Source organism: Aquila chrysaetos, chromosome 13 (genome assembly GCF_900496995.4).
Source record: "Aquila chrysaetos chrysaetos chromosome 13, bAquChr1.4, whole genome shotgun sequence".
In the NCBI taxonomy this organism is placed as follows: domain Eukaryota; kingdom Metazoa; phylum Chordata; class Aves; order Accipitriformes; family Accipitridae; genus Aquila; species Aquila chrysaetos.
The window spans coordinates 38,934,110-38,950,014 of NC_044016.1; the positions used below are offsets into that span (position 1 = coordinate 38,934,110).

Sequence of the window (15,905 nt, forward strand, 5' to 3'; positions counted from 1 at the left end):
GGGAACCTTATGGAAAAGTCCACACATCACATTTCAGCGATGAGAGGAATTTGATGGCTGAGTTGCAGCACCCTGAATGATAGCACTTAAGAGTGGAAACGCTGACAGAACCATAACTACAGCAATGCTAGCACAGCACACTTTGCAAGGAGCCTATTATAAATACACATTACAGGACGCATATGAGCTCCCCTAACAGCTCCACTGTGGCATTTAGATTTACCCTTGAAATTTATATCTAATTTTTATATTCATCTTTTCAAGAGTTTATCATTTTCTTCTTCAAACAACCTGTCTTATTGTGACTCTTTAAAAAAAAAAGAAAAAAGCTCAAGTATAATCAGGTCAAACATTAATATTTGATTGTATATTAAATATTGAGGGCATAGGCAGATATACACAATACTAAGATCATTGTTTTTCTGTTTCCATGTTTTAGAAGAGTATTGGTGTTCTGGTGATTAAAGCTATGACTAGAACCTGACACATCTATTCCCCCATCCATCTTAAGCTTTCCTGTAAAACCACAGGCAAGCGGCTAATCTTTCTTCATCCTTCTGTGGCAATGTCTCACCTAGAAAATGGAAGCAGGTGTCTTTCTGTAACTGGTTGCCCATGTCTGATGCAGTGAGGCCCTAATGAACCCTCTAAGGTCTGGTTTTATATGAACAATTATTCTTGTTATACCTGTGAAGTACCTATAGCCAGCTACTCAGTATTTTACATATGACTTGACCCTTTGTGCTTTTCATCTGAGGTTATCTCTCAGCACTTAACAGTGTTGAAGGACTTAATACAACATGACCCAGGTAGTACCAGGGCTGCTAGTTGCTGCTGCTGTTACGAGTTCTGACAGAACTACATCTTCCCGTGCTTTTAGTTTGCAGGATTTTACACTTTTCAGTCTCCTGGGCTTGATGTTAATGTCTCTGCATTTCTTAGGTTTTTGCCAAGTGCAAGCTGAATGTAAAGGGAAGGTATTTAGAGGAGAAATTCTCATTTATAGATGCAACTACAATTCAAGAGCGAAGTGGTCTTATTTGCGTCTCCAAGCCTACTGCATTCTCTGATATGTTATCTGCAAACTTTGTGACAGCTAGGAGAAATATTTTGCAATATAAAGTACTAAAAGTATCAAGAAAATAATAAACTTCAATTATCACAACCCCCCCCCCCCCCCCCCCAGATTTTCATTATGATGCACAGGACTACCTTACCAATAATTATAAAATCTATTGAACTTTCCTTTTCAGTATATGATATTTGTCTGCTACACTCTACCCAACAAATAGCTGCACTTCCATGCTGCTGCTGTGTATATTTTACAGAGTGCTATGGATACACACATGCATGCTATGGAAACACACTGCAGGCAGTGGTGTTTAAACAACCTGGTTTCCTGATGGCTGTCTTCTGGTAGCTTCTCTGCTGTCTAATAACATGGTTGAGCTCTTCACCCTTTCTTTCACTGGAGGATTAATTCAGATCTCTCTTACCAATTTCCATTTTCACAGAAATGTGCTGGAGCTGTGCATCTTTGATGCTCCTACCTTTCTGATAAAATCTGATAGAAATCGGTCAAGAGGTTCAAAAGTTGTTGTGGAAGTTCTGAAGAAGACTTACAGGCAGAAGGACCTTGACTGCCTGAATATATCTCGCCTAGGTTAAAAATCAATGCATTTGTTCACAGCAGGATCCCAGCAGTTTTCTGACAGCACAGCCGTGGAAAGAAAAAAAAATGCCACCATGTTATTTTCATAGCTTAGAAGTTGTTTTTACTGCTATTAGCAGCAACAACCTGGGGGAATTGATTACACCGGTGAGCCTCTACCTAATAGCTGTGTTTATCATTTTGCCTGCCATGGTGGGAGAACTGCAGGTTCTTGAACAGACAGATTGAAAAGTTGTCTGTTCTACCCTCGCTCTAACAGCTCGGCATCTTCTGTGAAATGCTGTTTTGTAACATATGGCAGTAAGCACCCACTCACTCCTCAGAGAATGCTAACAGATATCCCTATGCCAATAACAGCAGTAAAACAGGGATAGTATATTTAACTTTCTTCTCTTCTGCTAGCTCCTACCTGCATCTTAATGTCCATTTTTTGTGGAAGCACTCTAATTAACATGGCAAAGAACTGCACTGCAGTCTGACTCAAGTCCCCCCTACATGGTACAAGCAAGTCTTGCACTTAAAACAGCTTTACAATAATAACACGACTTTTCTTCATAGAGAAATGCACATTTCTATTACACATCTCTGTATCACTTCGTTCCTAAACCTCTTTCAACACAGGTGCCAACAGCACACAGATGGTGGCCCTCAGTAATGCTTGTCTTGAAGACACTGTGAGAGAAAGGCCTCAAGAAGCAGAAAATGGCATAGAAGAACTTTACATTTAAATCTGTACTAATAACTAAAGAATTAACAGTCTCTCCTTCTCTGAAGATAAACGCATCAGGCCTAGCGCAGCCTCTACAAACCCTGTACTGCACAGGAATCAATGACACCGTTTCCTTCGCTTACGGAGTGCCAGACTCCAGTAAGTTAACCTGTCCCATCGCTTTAGAAACATGATTGTATTTGCATGCAGATTTGAATCTTTAACCTGTTTGATGGCTTTGCCAGTTCCCTCTCAGGGAAAGGAGATAGGTTTAACCTGCTCAGACATCAGATTCATCTTTTCCCAGAAACCAGTGAATCAATGCACTGCCTTAGAAGAAAACGTATTTCAAAAGCTTTTGGCCAGATCGTGATCTCACAAGCCCAGGAATAATTCCAGAATGACTTTGCACTGTGCTGGAGTTATTTTGGTGCAAAATCAGAAGAAAGTCCTAATCTCTTTGAGCTTGATTCAAAGTCAGTTTCAGTCAATGGATGATATTTCAGTACCTTCAATTAACTGTGAGTCAGACCTCTAGCATAACAAAAATAATCCTTTGTCAGTTAGGCTTAGATTTCATTAGAGTACGTAGTACCTAGTATTATATACCTATAATTGAAGACTTAATTCTTGCTGCAGGTTTCTAGGCGTGGCAGTTGTATGAATAAATACCTTTCCACATACATAACTAAACACTAATTTAGCATGTGTACTAATAAGGGTTATATAAAACGGCATAAGGCAGTAACAGGATCTTCACAAATCTGGTTCCTTCTAAAGTCCTGAAGTGTCAGATTTTCCACTTTTGGAAAAATTCTAACTAATTCACTCAACAGGTGGTTAAGTTTTTACCTTAAAATTTTTAATAAAAATTTCTTAGACCTTCATTATTATTTTTGAGTTAAATCATGATTTAAAATTTGACAACTATAATACACAAAAATTATTTAATGAGGATTGTTGGTAGTGAGAGGCTTTAAAAAATGAAATAAATCCTCCCATTTTGAGAAATCTGATTATGATTTGGTGGGAGCAAGTCATTCAACCTAAATATAAGTCCACCCTTTAGAACTTGGCACACCATTATTCTCCAGCCATGCTTAATAGGCTTCAGAAACTTTAGTGTGTATGTCGTATGCCATCATCATTACTACTGGTACTGACAGTTCAATGAGATGGTCATCTGGTCCCATCTGACTTTTTTCTTTTGGATCTATAGGTAATGTTTTCCTGCTAGCAGAGGTGAATATAGGGCACTAAAGAAGTTGATAATCCATTTAAGAATAAAAAAACCCCAACAGATTTATTTTCCACTCAGCTTATTGGCTTCTCTCGATACAAGATGCTCTCCTTGTCCTCTGGGATTATCTTGAAAATGAAAGGTTAACCCCGGTGAGAAGGAAATGTAAAATAAATACTATTATAAATAAAACATCTTCCAGTATGTAGAACAATGCTATCATGTTCCTGTACACTCAATATATCTATAGGCAGACCCATATCATAACAGCATGAGCTCTAATCTGGAAAAAATATTAACACATGTAGTAACAGTGCCTTAACACCTCTGCATAACAATGAAGCTATCTCCTTACATGTCCAAATGTCACAACTAGCAGAGTGGCCTTCAAACAGCAAGAGGCTAAATAAATAAAGCAAGCAAGCAAGCAGAGAGTTGTCAATACTGATTACCAAAACAAAGAAGCTGTGAGCTCAAGCTCCTCTACCGTACATCGCAATCACCTACCTGTGTAAATAAACCTGCCTGGTGCGCCTTTGCAAAACTGTTTGGATTTGTATGATAATGTCACTTCAACCACCCCGGGAATGTGACGTGGAGGTGTCTGAACTCGAATGGCATGAGGCGTGATAAGCTAGGAAATAACAAAAGGAGAGGCACAATTATGACATGTCCGTGTTACTCTCCCCGCTTTCGCTTTTCACCCTCCAAACATGCTTTATGAGTAAATGCATTGCTTATTCCTATATAGGAGACACTATAGATCGGGCAAGTGATACATCTGGTCTAGTTTCTTGCCTCTGGGAGAGGAAGACACATTTTAGGATAAATTGTCACCAGGAAAATAGTGCTGGTTTTGCCCGTTGCTTAATTGCTGGCTTATTTCTGGACCCAGAGGGAATTCTTTCTCCCTCCCAAACTCTAACCCTTTCTTTATTTCTTTACCTTTACCTGTCTCCAGACGCCTAGAGTTGTTCAGTTCCATTCTGGGTATTACTGAGCAGTTGGTCTCAATAGTATCACATAGCAAGGAGTTCCACAGAGAAAACACATTCCATTAATTTCCTTCACACAGGTTTATATGGCCCGCCTTACACAGCACCATTTTTGTACCATTATTGGAATAGGAATTAACACTGTTCCCCTTCCACTTTCCTCAGAAAAGGAGTGTTTCTTCAAGTTTAGCAAGCGGGAGGCACCTCTACCTACCTCACTCCATACAAGCATGGTTCCAAATACAACTTGCAGCCCATCAAAGAAGTTATCTCCAATAATGATCACCATCGCTCCCCCTGTAGTCCAACCTTCACTTGGGCTGATTGCTTTGATGCATGGTGTGGCTAAACCAAACAAAAAGGATATCACAGCATCAGGTTATGGGTGGGTTTTTCCCCCCCCCACACAGCTTTGAGAGACTGTTCGCAATACTGGGTGTAAACCCTTGCAGGAGATGGGTGCAAGCAACTTCTGTGCACATTAAGCGGTCCTAAGTCATACTGAGGCAAACCGTAGCTTAGAGCATCTTCACCTGTCTGCTCCTGGGAGTTTCCGCACTGCTGCAGCTTCACGGCTGGCATGAATTCCCTAGTGCGGACAAAGGCCTAGGACAAGTTCCCTCCAGCCATTCACCCATGAAGGCTGCATTACCATTCCACAAAGCCCAGTAAATAAATAAATAAATAAATAAATAAACGCATGTTTTCTGCCTTGCTAGTGTTAATTACTTGCCTATTCATTACTGGCACTTAACATTGTGTCATTAAAGCCTAATAGGCCAACTGTAGTGGGTGTAAAAATGAAACGCTTAAATGATTGTGCAGAGGCTGTTTAAAAAAAACCCCACTCATTAGCATATGATCACACAAAAGCTAAACCCTGTGGAAAGAGATAGATTAAGATTTATTAAGTTTATCAATGGGTAAAAAAGATATGGGAATATCAAATGTTTCCTCCAATTCCTACCAGGAGACAATTTCTAATAGTTTTCTTGATTTTATAGAGTAGATTTCTTTTTTTTTTTTTTTCTTCTCTCTTCCATATGTTCAAGGCCTCTGGACTATACAGCCCATCAGGAACCCAATATGGTTTCCAGGCCATAACCAAAGTCAATCCATCACTCCATTCCCAATGTTGACAGGGTCAGAGGTGGAGGGGAACTTTGGCAGTGCTCCAAAAACATGAGACTCCTTTGAACAGCCAGTCAATCACATCCAATCAGTCAAGGAAAAACTGGATGGCTTCCTAGGCTAGGAATCCTGGGATTTTCCTTCTACCATTTCACTGCCCGCTGGGGGAGAATTAACACCGCTCTGAATTCTTTACTGATTCAATCATTTTCTTCCAGTTCATTAATTCTTCTTTTAGGTTGATATAGGGCACAGTTAAGAAGTGGGGCAGCAAAACATTATAATGAAATAATATCCTTGCTTGTCTTTTCTACTAACATCACTAGCTCTTCTCACTTTCACTAGCTGCAGGGGAGAGAAAAGTAGACACAGATAGCATTTTCTACTAATTTTGAGTACTGTCTGCATGAGAGAGGTGGAATGCATTGGTAATGAGTGTACGGGAAGAGGGAGAGGAGGGGCCAACCATTTTGAAGCTTAACAGATACAAATATTTGTAATTGCTTTAATATAGTCCAAAACCCATCCTGTAGCCGGCCATGAGTCTTGCTTAGCCAAACAAACTAAAATCAATTAGTGTCAGTTTTCTCCTGCGCATTGTTATGCTTTGCACATAGTTTGTTTAAGGGAACTAGTGACACTTTTTCATACACATCTTGTGCTGTAACAGTTCTGTTTAACTAAGATGTCATGTTGCCTAATTTGCCTGAAATCAAATCTATCCCAGCTGAATGAGAAGTCTGAAATTTAGATAATTCTTAGTGTTTCTGTGTTTTTCATCTTTGCAGTACAGACTAATTAATAAACTGGGGGGGGGGAGGCTCTTAGATGTAAAGAGGATCATATTTTGCATGCAGTAGACACTGTTTTCCTGCCTCTTCCTTCTCTAAATCCCTAAGGTTCTGTAGTGCCCCTTAGCTCTCCTTCCTTCCTGAAAACAAATAGAAATTGAGGAATGGGCAATATGCTTTTGCATTCATTTGCGTACTGTTCTTCATACAAATATCCTACCTTCTGAGGGGTCAAGTCTCCTTGCTCTCCGTCCATGCTTGGAGTTGTTGTGAACAAACATATTGTCGGACACTGCCAGTACGTGTCCATCAACATTCACTGTTGTTGATAGCACAACCTAGATATTTAGAAAGGGAAGAAAAAGGAAGGAGGCAGGTAAACAATTTACTGTGAAATTCAACTTGTTAAGGATTAATTATTCAGTTTAGTTAAAACCTGTTCTGTTTGTAAAATGGCATCATGTCCTGCAGTGTTTACTCCCTAACAAGAAGGGGAGAAAACATTTCAGCCTTCATTCTATGCATTAATTCCATTTAACATAGCATCCTAAGGGCGGTATAAAGTTCTTACTGTATAATGAACCAGCTACTGCAGGTGGCCCTGAATTTAGTTTCCTGTGATGCACTGTAGCATAGCTGATGGCAAAGAGGTCTATATATACCAACATGGAGGGCAGGCTGCAGAGCACCACAGCAATTTGCCCTCTGATACATACATGCAGATTCAGAGCCATCTGCTGTACTGCACACACATGCAAATGTATCCGCATCTGCTTCGAAAATACAGGTCTCCATTGACTGAGCAAAATGGAAACTCCTACTACATGAAAACAGTACCTAATATGTCTGGGTTTTGACATATGCATGCTTAGTGCCTCTTGAAAATCATCTGAGCCTGAGGACCCCAAATCAAGCAGCAGTTTTTAAACCTTAGCCTCCATGACTTATGTTGTTGGGCTCCAATACAATATGAATTCTTAGAGGAAGTAACTGTATATGTTAATTAATCCCACTTAGTTTTCCCTTTACAATACAATACCCAAAGCTGTAAGTCCTAAAAATCCTGAAATATATGTGCGTTTAAACCACAAACTTTTAGGAAAAAAATGAACAAACTGCGTTTTAACTACTGAAAGAAGATGCATCTCCTTGAAACTTTCAGGTTTCGGTCATTAGTTGGTGTAAATCAGCTTAACTCCATTCAGCTGCCACACAGCTACAGTAATTCACAGCTATTGAGAATCTGACCCTGGATGTGTTCATGAATTTTCACAGATACAGCTGTCATAGTCTAGGTAAGAGAATGTCAAGCTCTAATTGTTGATAAAACTATATTCAGCATATAGCAGGAGAAACCTTGCCCTCCTACAGGATTATGCTAGCTTAAAGAATACTTTCTTTCTCGAGACAAGTTTAATTCATTCCAAAAGGCTCTTGTCATACTGTACGCTTATACTTCTCAAGCATTCTTGTCACAAAATGTGTTGCTTTTGTGTGCCAACTGATTTCATCATTGCACATTTGGGTGGAGTGAGACTCCTATCCAAAGTGAACATTTCCCGCATGACATAGCTGAACCCACTCAGATGCACTTCATTATTTTCCGTTAAACAATGGAAATAAATTTTAATCTCTCACTGGCCAGCACAGAGCACACTATGGCAACAGGGGAATAGACCTGAATTATTCCAGTGTCTGAAATATTTACGACAAGTGTTCAAATTGTAACCAAATGTAAATAAAAAGTATATCATATATATAGTTACACTATATAATATATACATATCTGAACTCACATACACAAGGTATGTATGTGATAAACACACCCCCACATGCTCTCAGTATGAGATCTTTATAATATATGCAGACTTTAAGTATACACATATTCCCTGTTTGAATAACCGTTTGGGTGTAAATGTTGGGCACAATACAAGAGCCACATTTCAGTAAGAGTTGTAGAGATCCCTATCGCGTGAGTAATAGCAAGAAACAGTCCTCTGTTTAGAAGATAAGTGCTGAGCATCCTTTACTCCCTGAGCCAGCAGGAATGGAAGATGCACTTTTAGACCTCTCTCCATGAGCGGTTCCATTTTTATTCACCTCTCCCATTCATCACAGGAGGGTCAAAGCCACTTGGCATTTTACAGGCTGGGACCTAGGGTAAATAAATACAGCATTCACAGGGACAGGACAAAATGCAAAGTTCAGATCTGGACCAGAACATTCTCAAAGTTTTGGACCTTATTTGCAGTAATCTCTAAGGAACTGTTGAAATTCAGCAGAGACCTTTGTCGTCTTTGCCACAACACTGCTAGCCAACTCATTATCAATGATACGAGGTAAGAACATGTGAGAATGTGGACATAAAAATTACTGAACTTCTTCACTTCGCTCCAGTCATTCCCTCTTGCCTGATGAAGATGACAATCCAACTGTTTTATACTGAAGATTAAAAACCAATGGTTTACGGATAAAAGGAAGAGGAATGCGCATTCCACTATGGTCTCTAACTCCCAGGCCCTTCCCTTTCACAAGCCAACTGCTTTCCCCCAGTGAGTATTTCCTGGGTCATGAAGGGTGACCCTTTCCATCTGGAATCAATCAGTCAACTCCTGACAACTTCCTGAAACACCTCACTCCATTTCCTGTTCTCTCCCCCTTCTCTCTTTCCCCCTGGTTTGCTTCACTCTTCAAAACTGCAGGCCACAGCAGCTTAATGTTAGAGGGTCAGACACAGTTAGACTCCAAAACACTACACAAGAACACCTTTGACCTTCAAAAATCTTTACATCTTAGCTAAACAAATCAAGGTCAACGTTTCTTACCATTACCTTGTTAACCATTTCTATGCATTTTTGCCAATACCCTTCTGAACACATATTTATCAATAACACTTGTTCTCCTAACATCGTAAAACATTCCCGGCCTTTTTTTTTTTTTTTTTAAACCTGTATTTAGTGCCGATGAAAGGTGATGTGCAAACTTCCCTGGAGATTTAAATTCTCAGATTTGTCCACAGCACTTGCAAATTACTGGCAGATGGTTTTGGTGCATTTTTCTTTTCCTGATCTGATGGCACTTCTTCTTGTGTATGAGAATTTGGCTTCTATGCCTATTCAGTTGATGGTCCTCTACCTCAAATCAGTAGTTAATGCAAGATGTAATCCTAAGGGAATGATCCGAGAACACCGAAGTATGGCAGGTAGGCCATGGGTTCCGGTAATTGTAGCTGAGGGCCAAATTTGACACAGACAGCATAAAGACTAAAGATTGTGTGCTGCCCCACAGCTGGATCAACCTATCACCTCTGTTGGAGTTTCAGAGGACAACCAATCAAGCAAGAAATAGAGAGGGCAATGTGTTATTCCTTCATCCATCCAAACGTAGGTTCCATCTCCAGGAACACTGAGGGAGTTACACGCTTCTAAGCGACATTTTTGGCAGTTCTTAAGATTCTCTCTGCAAATCTGTGAGGGTCTTGTTATTAGCTAGGAAGCCACAGACATAAAACAATGATTCCCAAGCAGTACTGAAGAAATGCACGTGCTGTATCTCCACATTATTTTTGTTTCCCAGGTGGATTTCTGCAATGTAATCCCTGCTCAAAAACCACAGTGAGGGTTCACCTACCATGACATTCAGACAAACCGTCTTTAGCACATTAAACTCAGGTTTTCCGAGCTGCACTGCCCCTCTCTCGCTCCCCTGCAAAGTTCTAAGTGTTGTATTTCTTTACAAACCTTTACCTGGGTACTACAAATTTTCCTCTCCCATCTATACATTATATCAGTATTTCTATATTCTAAAGTATGCTCCTCTTCAAATCACATATATGCAAGTAAATACACATCATCGTATATATAAAAGCTGTATCACTCATAGACACCTATTTAGACATATGGTACAAACATTCCAGGCATACAGGCATTTACTTACATGTAACATATCTCATCACTGTGTAAATGATCTCTCTCAAAAAATTCCTGTTACCATTCCAAGTGTGGAAAAAATTCTTTATGACATTGTACATCTGGAAACAATATTACATTCCTGATGCACTTTCCCTTATAACTCTCTAGTCACAGCACCATGTTATTTTAACTTTTCAAAAGAATAACTACTATGAGGATTTAAAAAATTATCATCATTATTATTATTTTCCAGCTGGGTGGAAGAAAAGATGTCAGGCCTCATCCTGCTGTCTTCACTTGGACAGGGCTCCCATTGATGTCAATAGGCGTTTTGGTTGAGCGAGTAATACAGGAGTAGATGCTAGAATATAATGTGTTTGCTTCATAGTTGGATTAGGAATAAGATAAACAACGTGAAAAATGCCAGCAGCCTCTCTCCGCTCAAAACCTCCATTGAATTCTTTGGGAAATCCTCCCTGAGACCCTGAGCCTGCTGCAGACTCGGCTAACAGAAAAAACTATGCACATGGCCTTCATTTCAGGAATGGGGCCTCCTAAGATTCTAGGGGCACAAGGGTAGGAGATAACTCCTGGGTCACTGACATCTCGTCTCCTGCTATTACAGACAATCAAACCATGAGGCTAGTTTTATAAAATTGTCTTCAACCATTTCAAGCTTTTGCCTTTGGTATTCCCCTTGTTTTTAAAGCCTACTTGTCCTGATGGTTAGGGAACTTATGGTTTACAGCCTAAATTTATTCTTAGTCAGTTTATATGTAATGCTAGCTTTAAAATTATTATTTCCCATTCTGATCTACCTTAGGATATTTTTAGACAGCAGTTATGTCCCTTCTCAGTGCATGTCACTAAAGTATTTAAGCCAAGCTCTTGTCCATTCCCCAGTCACCTTAATGACCTGTTCCTGCACCTGTTCCAATTTCATTTGCATTCTCTTTTGAATATAGTTAAACCAGTATATTGTATTCCAAACAAGAAATCAGTGGGGTGCAATGGTACAAATGCATCCTTCTTGCTACTGGCAAAGCTTACCTGAGACATAGTAGAATCTCATCTGTGGTTTGTTTTTCATAGACGATACACAACTCTGGCAACTCACTGTCACAATGGCTATTTGGTTTTCAGATGCGAGCACATTAAGCTCCTTGAGTGTTTTTTCTTTTGCAGTTGCAGTCAGTCCTTCCCTTACCCAGACAGAATATAAAATAACATCGCCTTTTGTTGGGTCAGTCACTATTTGATGAAGAAATCTGCCACCCAGTAATAGCTCTAGACTCTGCTGATACTAGTTGCATTTGTTTCACAATCTATACCTGGGAAATTAGTCTCTCATAATGACATTAGTCCGTGTAGTATTCATCTCTCTAACAACAGTTCAGCAATTTCTATCCATATCCAAATCTGACTGTGGGGTCTCTGGCACATTCTTTCACCATCAGTCTGAAAAGGATTTTGATTTAGGCCAGTTATGTTTCATTCTTGCTATCCCTCTTTATTTCTTACAGTCTACATTCCTAACTCACAACATTATCCCACCACTCTTACCCATTTTTCTTTTTCCTGAATGACACAGTTCCTTCAGCGCTTCGTATTAGAAGCTAGCTGGGTGAACTCTCAAACACAGCCTGCTTTGCTCACGTGCCCAATGATGAACTGATCCAACCACTCTGAGGTCAGGAAGGAAACCTCCCCAGGGATACACCTTGTTATTTTTCCTTTCTCTTTCTCCCTAGAGCACCTAGAGGGGGATACCTGCCAGGAAACATTCCATGTCATGATTTCTGCTGAAAACAGAGGGCAATTGCTGACCTTTCTCTTTTTGTTTCTAAAAAAGCATGTTGGTTCAAAGATGACCATTGTTAGTATTGATGTTCTGCTGCCTTGTACCATTCTCTCGACCATGGCACTGTACGATCTGTTTAATCAGTATGTTACTAGATGAAGCAGAATTCCCAATCAACAGGAGTCTAATGCGTTAGCACCAGGTCTCAGCTGAAGCATTTTAGCTGAAGTGCCTCATCTTAATTCCACAGAATTATTGTCCCCCATTACACACCGGTCGTTACCATTAAGTATCATTGGGCTTCAATCAAGTTCTCTAGGAGAAGTCCTCATTAAACGGAGGGCATCATATTTTTTTTTTCATTCTGTTCCCAGGAGAATCACTCACTGAGAATACAGCAATGACAGTAATGACAATACCTATGTAAACTCAGATTTGCAGATTAGCTGAACTCAAATAGTCAGCACTAGGGTTTGAATAGGTGATTTTAGCATGCTTTTTGTTTCGGTTTTCTACTGACAATCTTTATTCAGAACTATTTTATTTGATAAATAACCAATATTTGCTTCAGTTAAATTCACAAGGACGTATTACTTGATCTGTGTATGTATTTGAGCAGCCATCAAGTAACCATGAAAATATCCATTAGTTCTAGAAAGATTCCCTTTCCCTGCTTTAGCCACTGACAGACATTGAAGTAGTGAGTGATTCACAATAAAATTATGTTACTAGTGGGGAAAAAAAAAACCCACTAAAATAATGATCACACATCCTTTAACTTCTGAGGTATAACCTTTTTTCAACAGTAGAAAATCTTTGTATTTGATTTAAAAAAAAAGTAAGTTAAGAGATTTTCATTGTATCTTTGAAGCTCTACTTAATATCAAAGCAAATTTCAAATAGTTAATGTGATCACAAAGCAGCTGGTGTTGCTCTCCAAACTGAAGAATTATACTAAAAAAAAAAAAAAAAAAAACCCAAAACCAAAAACCTCTTCAGGCATCTGGAGCTGTATTAAATTTACAATGCAGTGTTAATGTAACCTTTCCATCCCTTTTTCTCCCCACCCCCTTTTTTTTTAATGAGTGTGATATAAGTGAAATCTAACATTTAATTTAGTTTAATATATTGTAACTATACTATAAAATACCTAAATCTTATATCTAGAAGTGAGGCTGAGGCTAGGCTCAGAGACTGGATCCCAACACCCTGGAACTTTGGTTATCAGCCAAACCAAGCCCAAACTGTGTAGCTTCACACCCATCTCTAATCAGAAGCATTAACTTGACACTTTTCCAAACATGAGTAACCACTCTTCCATGCTGGAAGAACTCAGTAAGATGCATTGTACAGCACTATTTCCATGTCTCTTATTTATATTTGTGTCTCAACAACAAAGCCTGAGTTTTGGGCTTTCATTCAATCTCCATTAAAGAGCAAAAATGTTTTTTGATGAGACCCTTTCAGTTCCAGGTTTCAGTAGCAATTTAAATGAGAACTTTGACATAAGGATTCTCTCTTCTGTTTTTTTTAATAACCATAAAAGGAGTATCTTAATGCCTCCTGGAGATCTGACAAGCACTACTCCACTGAAAATAAATATATTTGGTTCTGCAGAAAAACACAGGTACAAATTAAAAGATACTCAGCTGAGCATCGCTGCAGAAGTCTGTTTGCATAAGGAAAGTTAAATGCGTGGAAATGTTTGAAAGAGGAGGGCCTTAGCGACAACAGCTGTACAAATAATTTACTAGGAAAAAACAAAGGTTTTAGATGTGGCCCAAGAAAAAAACATAATTAATTAAATCATAAAATGAATAAAGTACCCTACTGCACTGTGCTTTTTAACCCTCCATTTACTCTGCTCACATGTTCCTGTACTGGTAGGACAAACAACTGTCCTTTCAAACCTAATAAACAATTCTGCACATTAATTAATTTGCCTGATGTAAATCATAACAACTAAAATGAAAATGAACATGTTCACAGTGTGCAAGCACACCACTAATATTTGAAGTAATCTATCTTTTTTTCCCACTTCTGACTTTAAGGGTAGCTGACAGACCATGCTCAACAAGCAGCAGGCAAAAAAGTGTTTGCCCAAATTTAAAAACAAAACAAAACACAAAACAAAAAAGGAACCCAAAAAATCAACAACAATGAAAGGAGGATCCAGAAGACAGAGACAGTGGATCATTCAAGAACACTCTTAACTGTCATTACATTCAAGGAAGTCATGCTTCTACCCTTAGAAACAACGAGGCAGACAGAAAACAAGCTGTCTTTGCTTATTGTCTTTACAGTTCATCATGGCTAATTTCCTTTGGAACACAGAGACTTTTTACTCCCAATGTGTAATATTTTACCAGTTGAACTACCTTTTGTATCTTTTTTTATACATACAGACCTCTGTAGCCCAGAACAAAGCTCGTCAACGGATGCATCCAGTTTTGAGCAAGCCTGAATGAAGATCCTGCTTTCACTCAAAACCTCAAGCATTTTGCAATTTGTCTCAAAGGGTTCATTTTTGTAACACTGAAAAAAAGCCTTGTCGACATTTTTGGTTTTGACAAAAAGTAAGCTAAACCTAGTGGTTTTGCCCAATCTTGATTAATTTGGGGGCTTGAACTTAAATCTCACAATGAAATTCAAAGGGTATGAACTCACATGGACTGAAAGTGCAAAAGGAGTTTAAGTAAGCCCTGCAAAACAGAACCAGAGAGTTTCACTTGGCTCTCGTTTTCCAGCTTGGCATGTTGTAAGGCAGAAAACCCAGATGAAGAGTCTATCCCAGCTCGTTTTCTTCTCCAATAAACTGCTGATTTTGGTACAAAGATCAAAAGCAAGGCCATACTTTCTCATGTACAAGAGGCATCCAGGTGGATGGAATGAAGGCATTCCATCAGGAACCATGTGGGTGCTGCTGTAAGACTCATTTCTGTTTCCCTGTTCGATGTTTCACTGGAAACTTGAAGCTTTTTAGGCTCTATAACATCACGATTTGGGGTGTGGAGATACAGAGGTGAAACAAAAAGTAAGGCTGATACTAGAGAGAGATTTCTGCCAAAAACCCCTAGATCCAAAATTCTCCTCCAGTTCAGCAGGATCAAAATCTAGGATTTTAGTCTCACTCCTCACCATAGAGAGGGGACAGCTAGCATGCAGTTGAAATCAGACATGAATTTCTTCAGTGTTCAGGTGTGCTTGGATGCAGAATTTATATTTGGCTGTTACGACCAATATTATTTGTAATATGGCAGTGCCTAGAATCCCCAGGTGCTAATCAGGATACCCTTGTGCAAGATTTTTTACAAACTCATAACAAAAAAAAAAGAAACTCTGTATTTATGTTTCATTACATTCCACAATCAGCTATTCTAGCTGGCTGTAAGAGCTAACAAGATCTGTTTACACGCTATAAACTGGGTTTTCCTTTACTCACAGATTTTTTCGCATTCTTGGCAGACGATATCCAATTGGTGTTTTTTCTTTATGGAAATTGCCACTTGAAGAAAAAAACCAGCACAAATTTCCTAACAATCAGCACCTCTTTTTTTTCATGTCTTATCATCTCTAAAAACAGAGAATGAAGAAGTCACTGCAGCCTCTTTAAAACACTCGTGAAAAAAATTAAGTTGGTCAGGAATTTTTCTTT

The 15,905-nt window shown here is 39.1% G+C and overlaps 1 protein-coding gene across 3 annotated transcripts in view; it reads right to left on the bottom strand.

The window, feature by feature from the left end:
* Window positions 1-15,905, bottom strand: part of EBF2 (EBF transcription factor 2) — a 148,180-nt gene that overhangs the window by 23,175 nt on the left and 109,100 nt on the right. For all 3 annotated transcript variants that reach the window (XM_030035227.1, XM_030035228.1, XM_030035226.1), the window contains exons 8-10: window positions 6,759-6,876; window positions 4,831-4,961; window positions 4,129-4,255 (exon numbers count right to left, since the gene is read on the bottom strand). In XM_030035227.1, coding sequence (XP_029891087.1) covers window positions 4,129-4,255; window positions 4,831-4,961; window positions 6,759-6,876 — 376 coding nt within the window. The remainder of the gene's footprint in view (window positions 1-4,128; window positions 4,256-4,830; window positions 4,962-6,758; window positions 6,877-15,905) is intronic.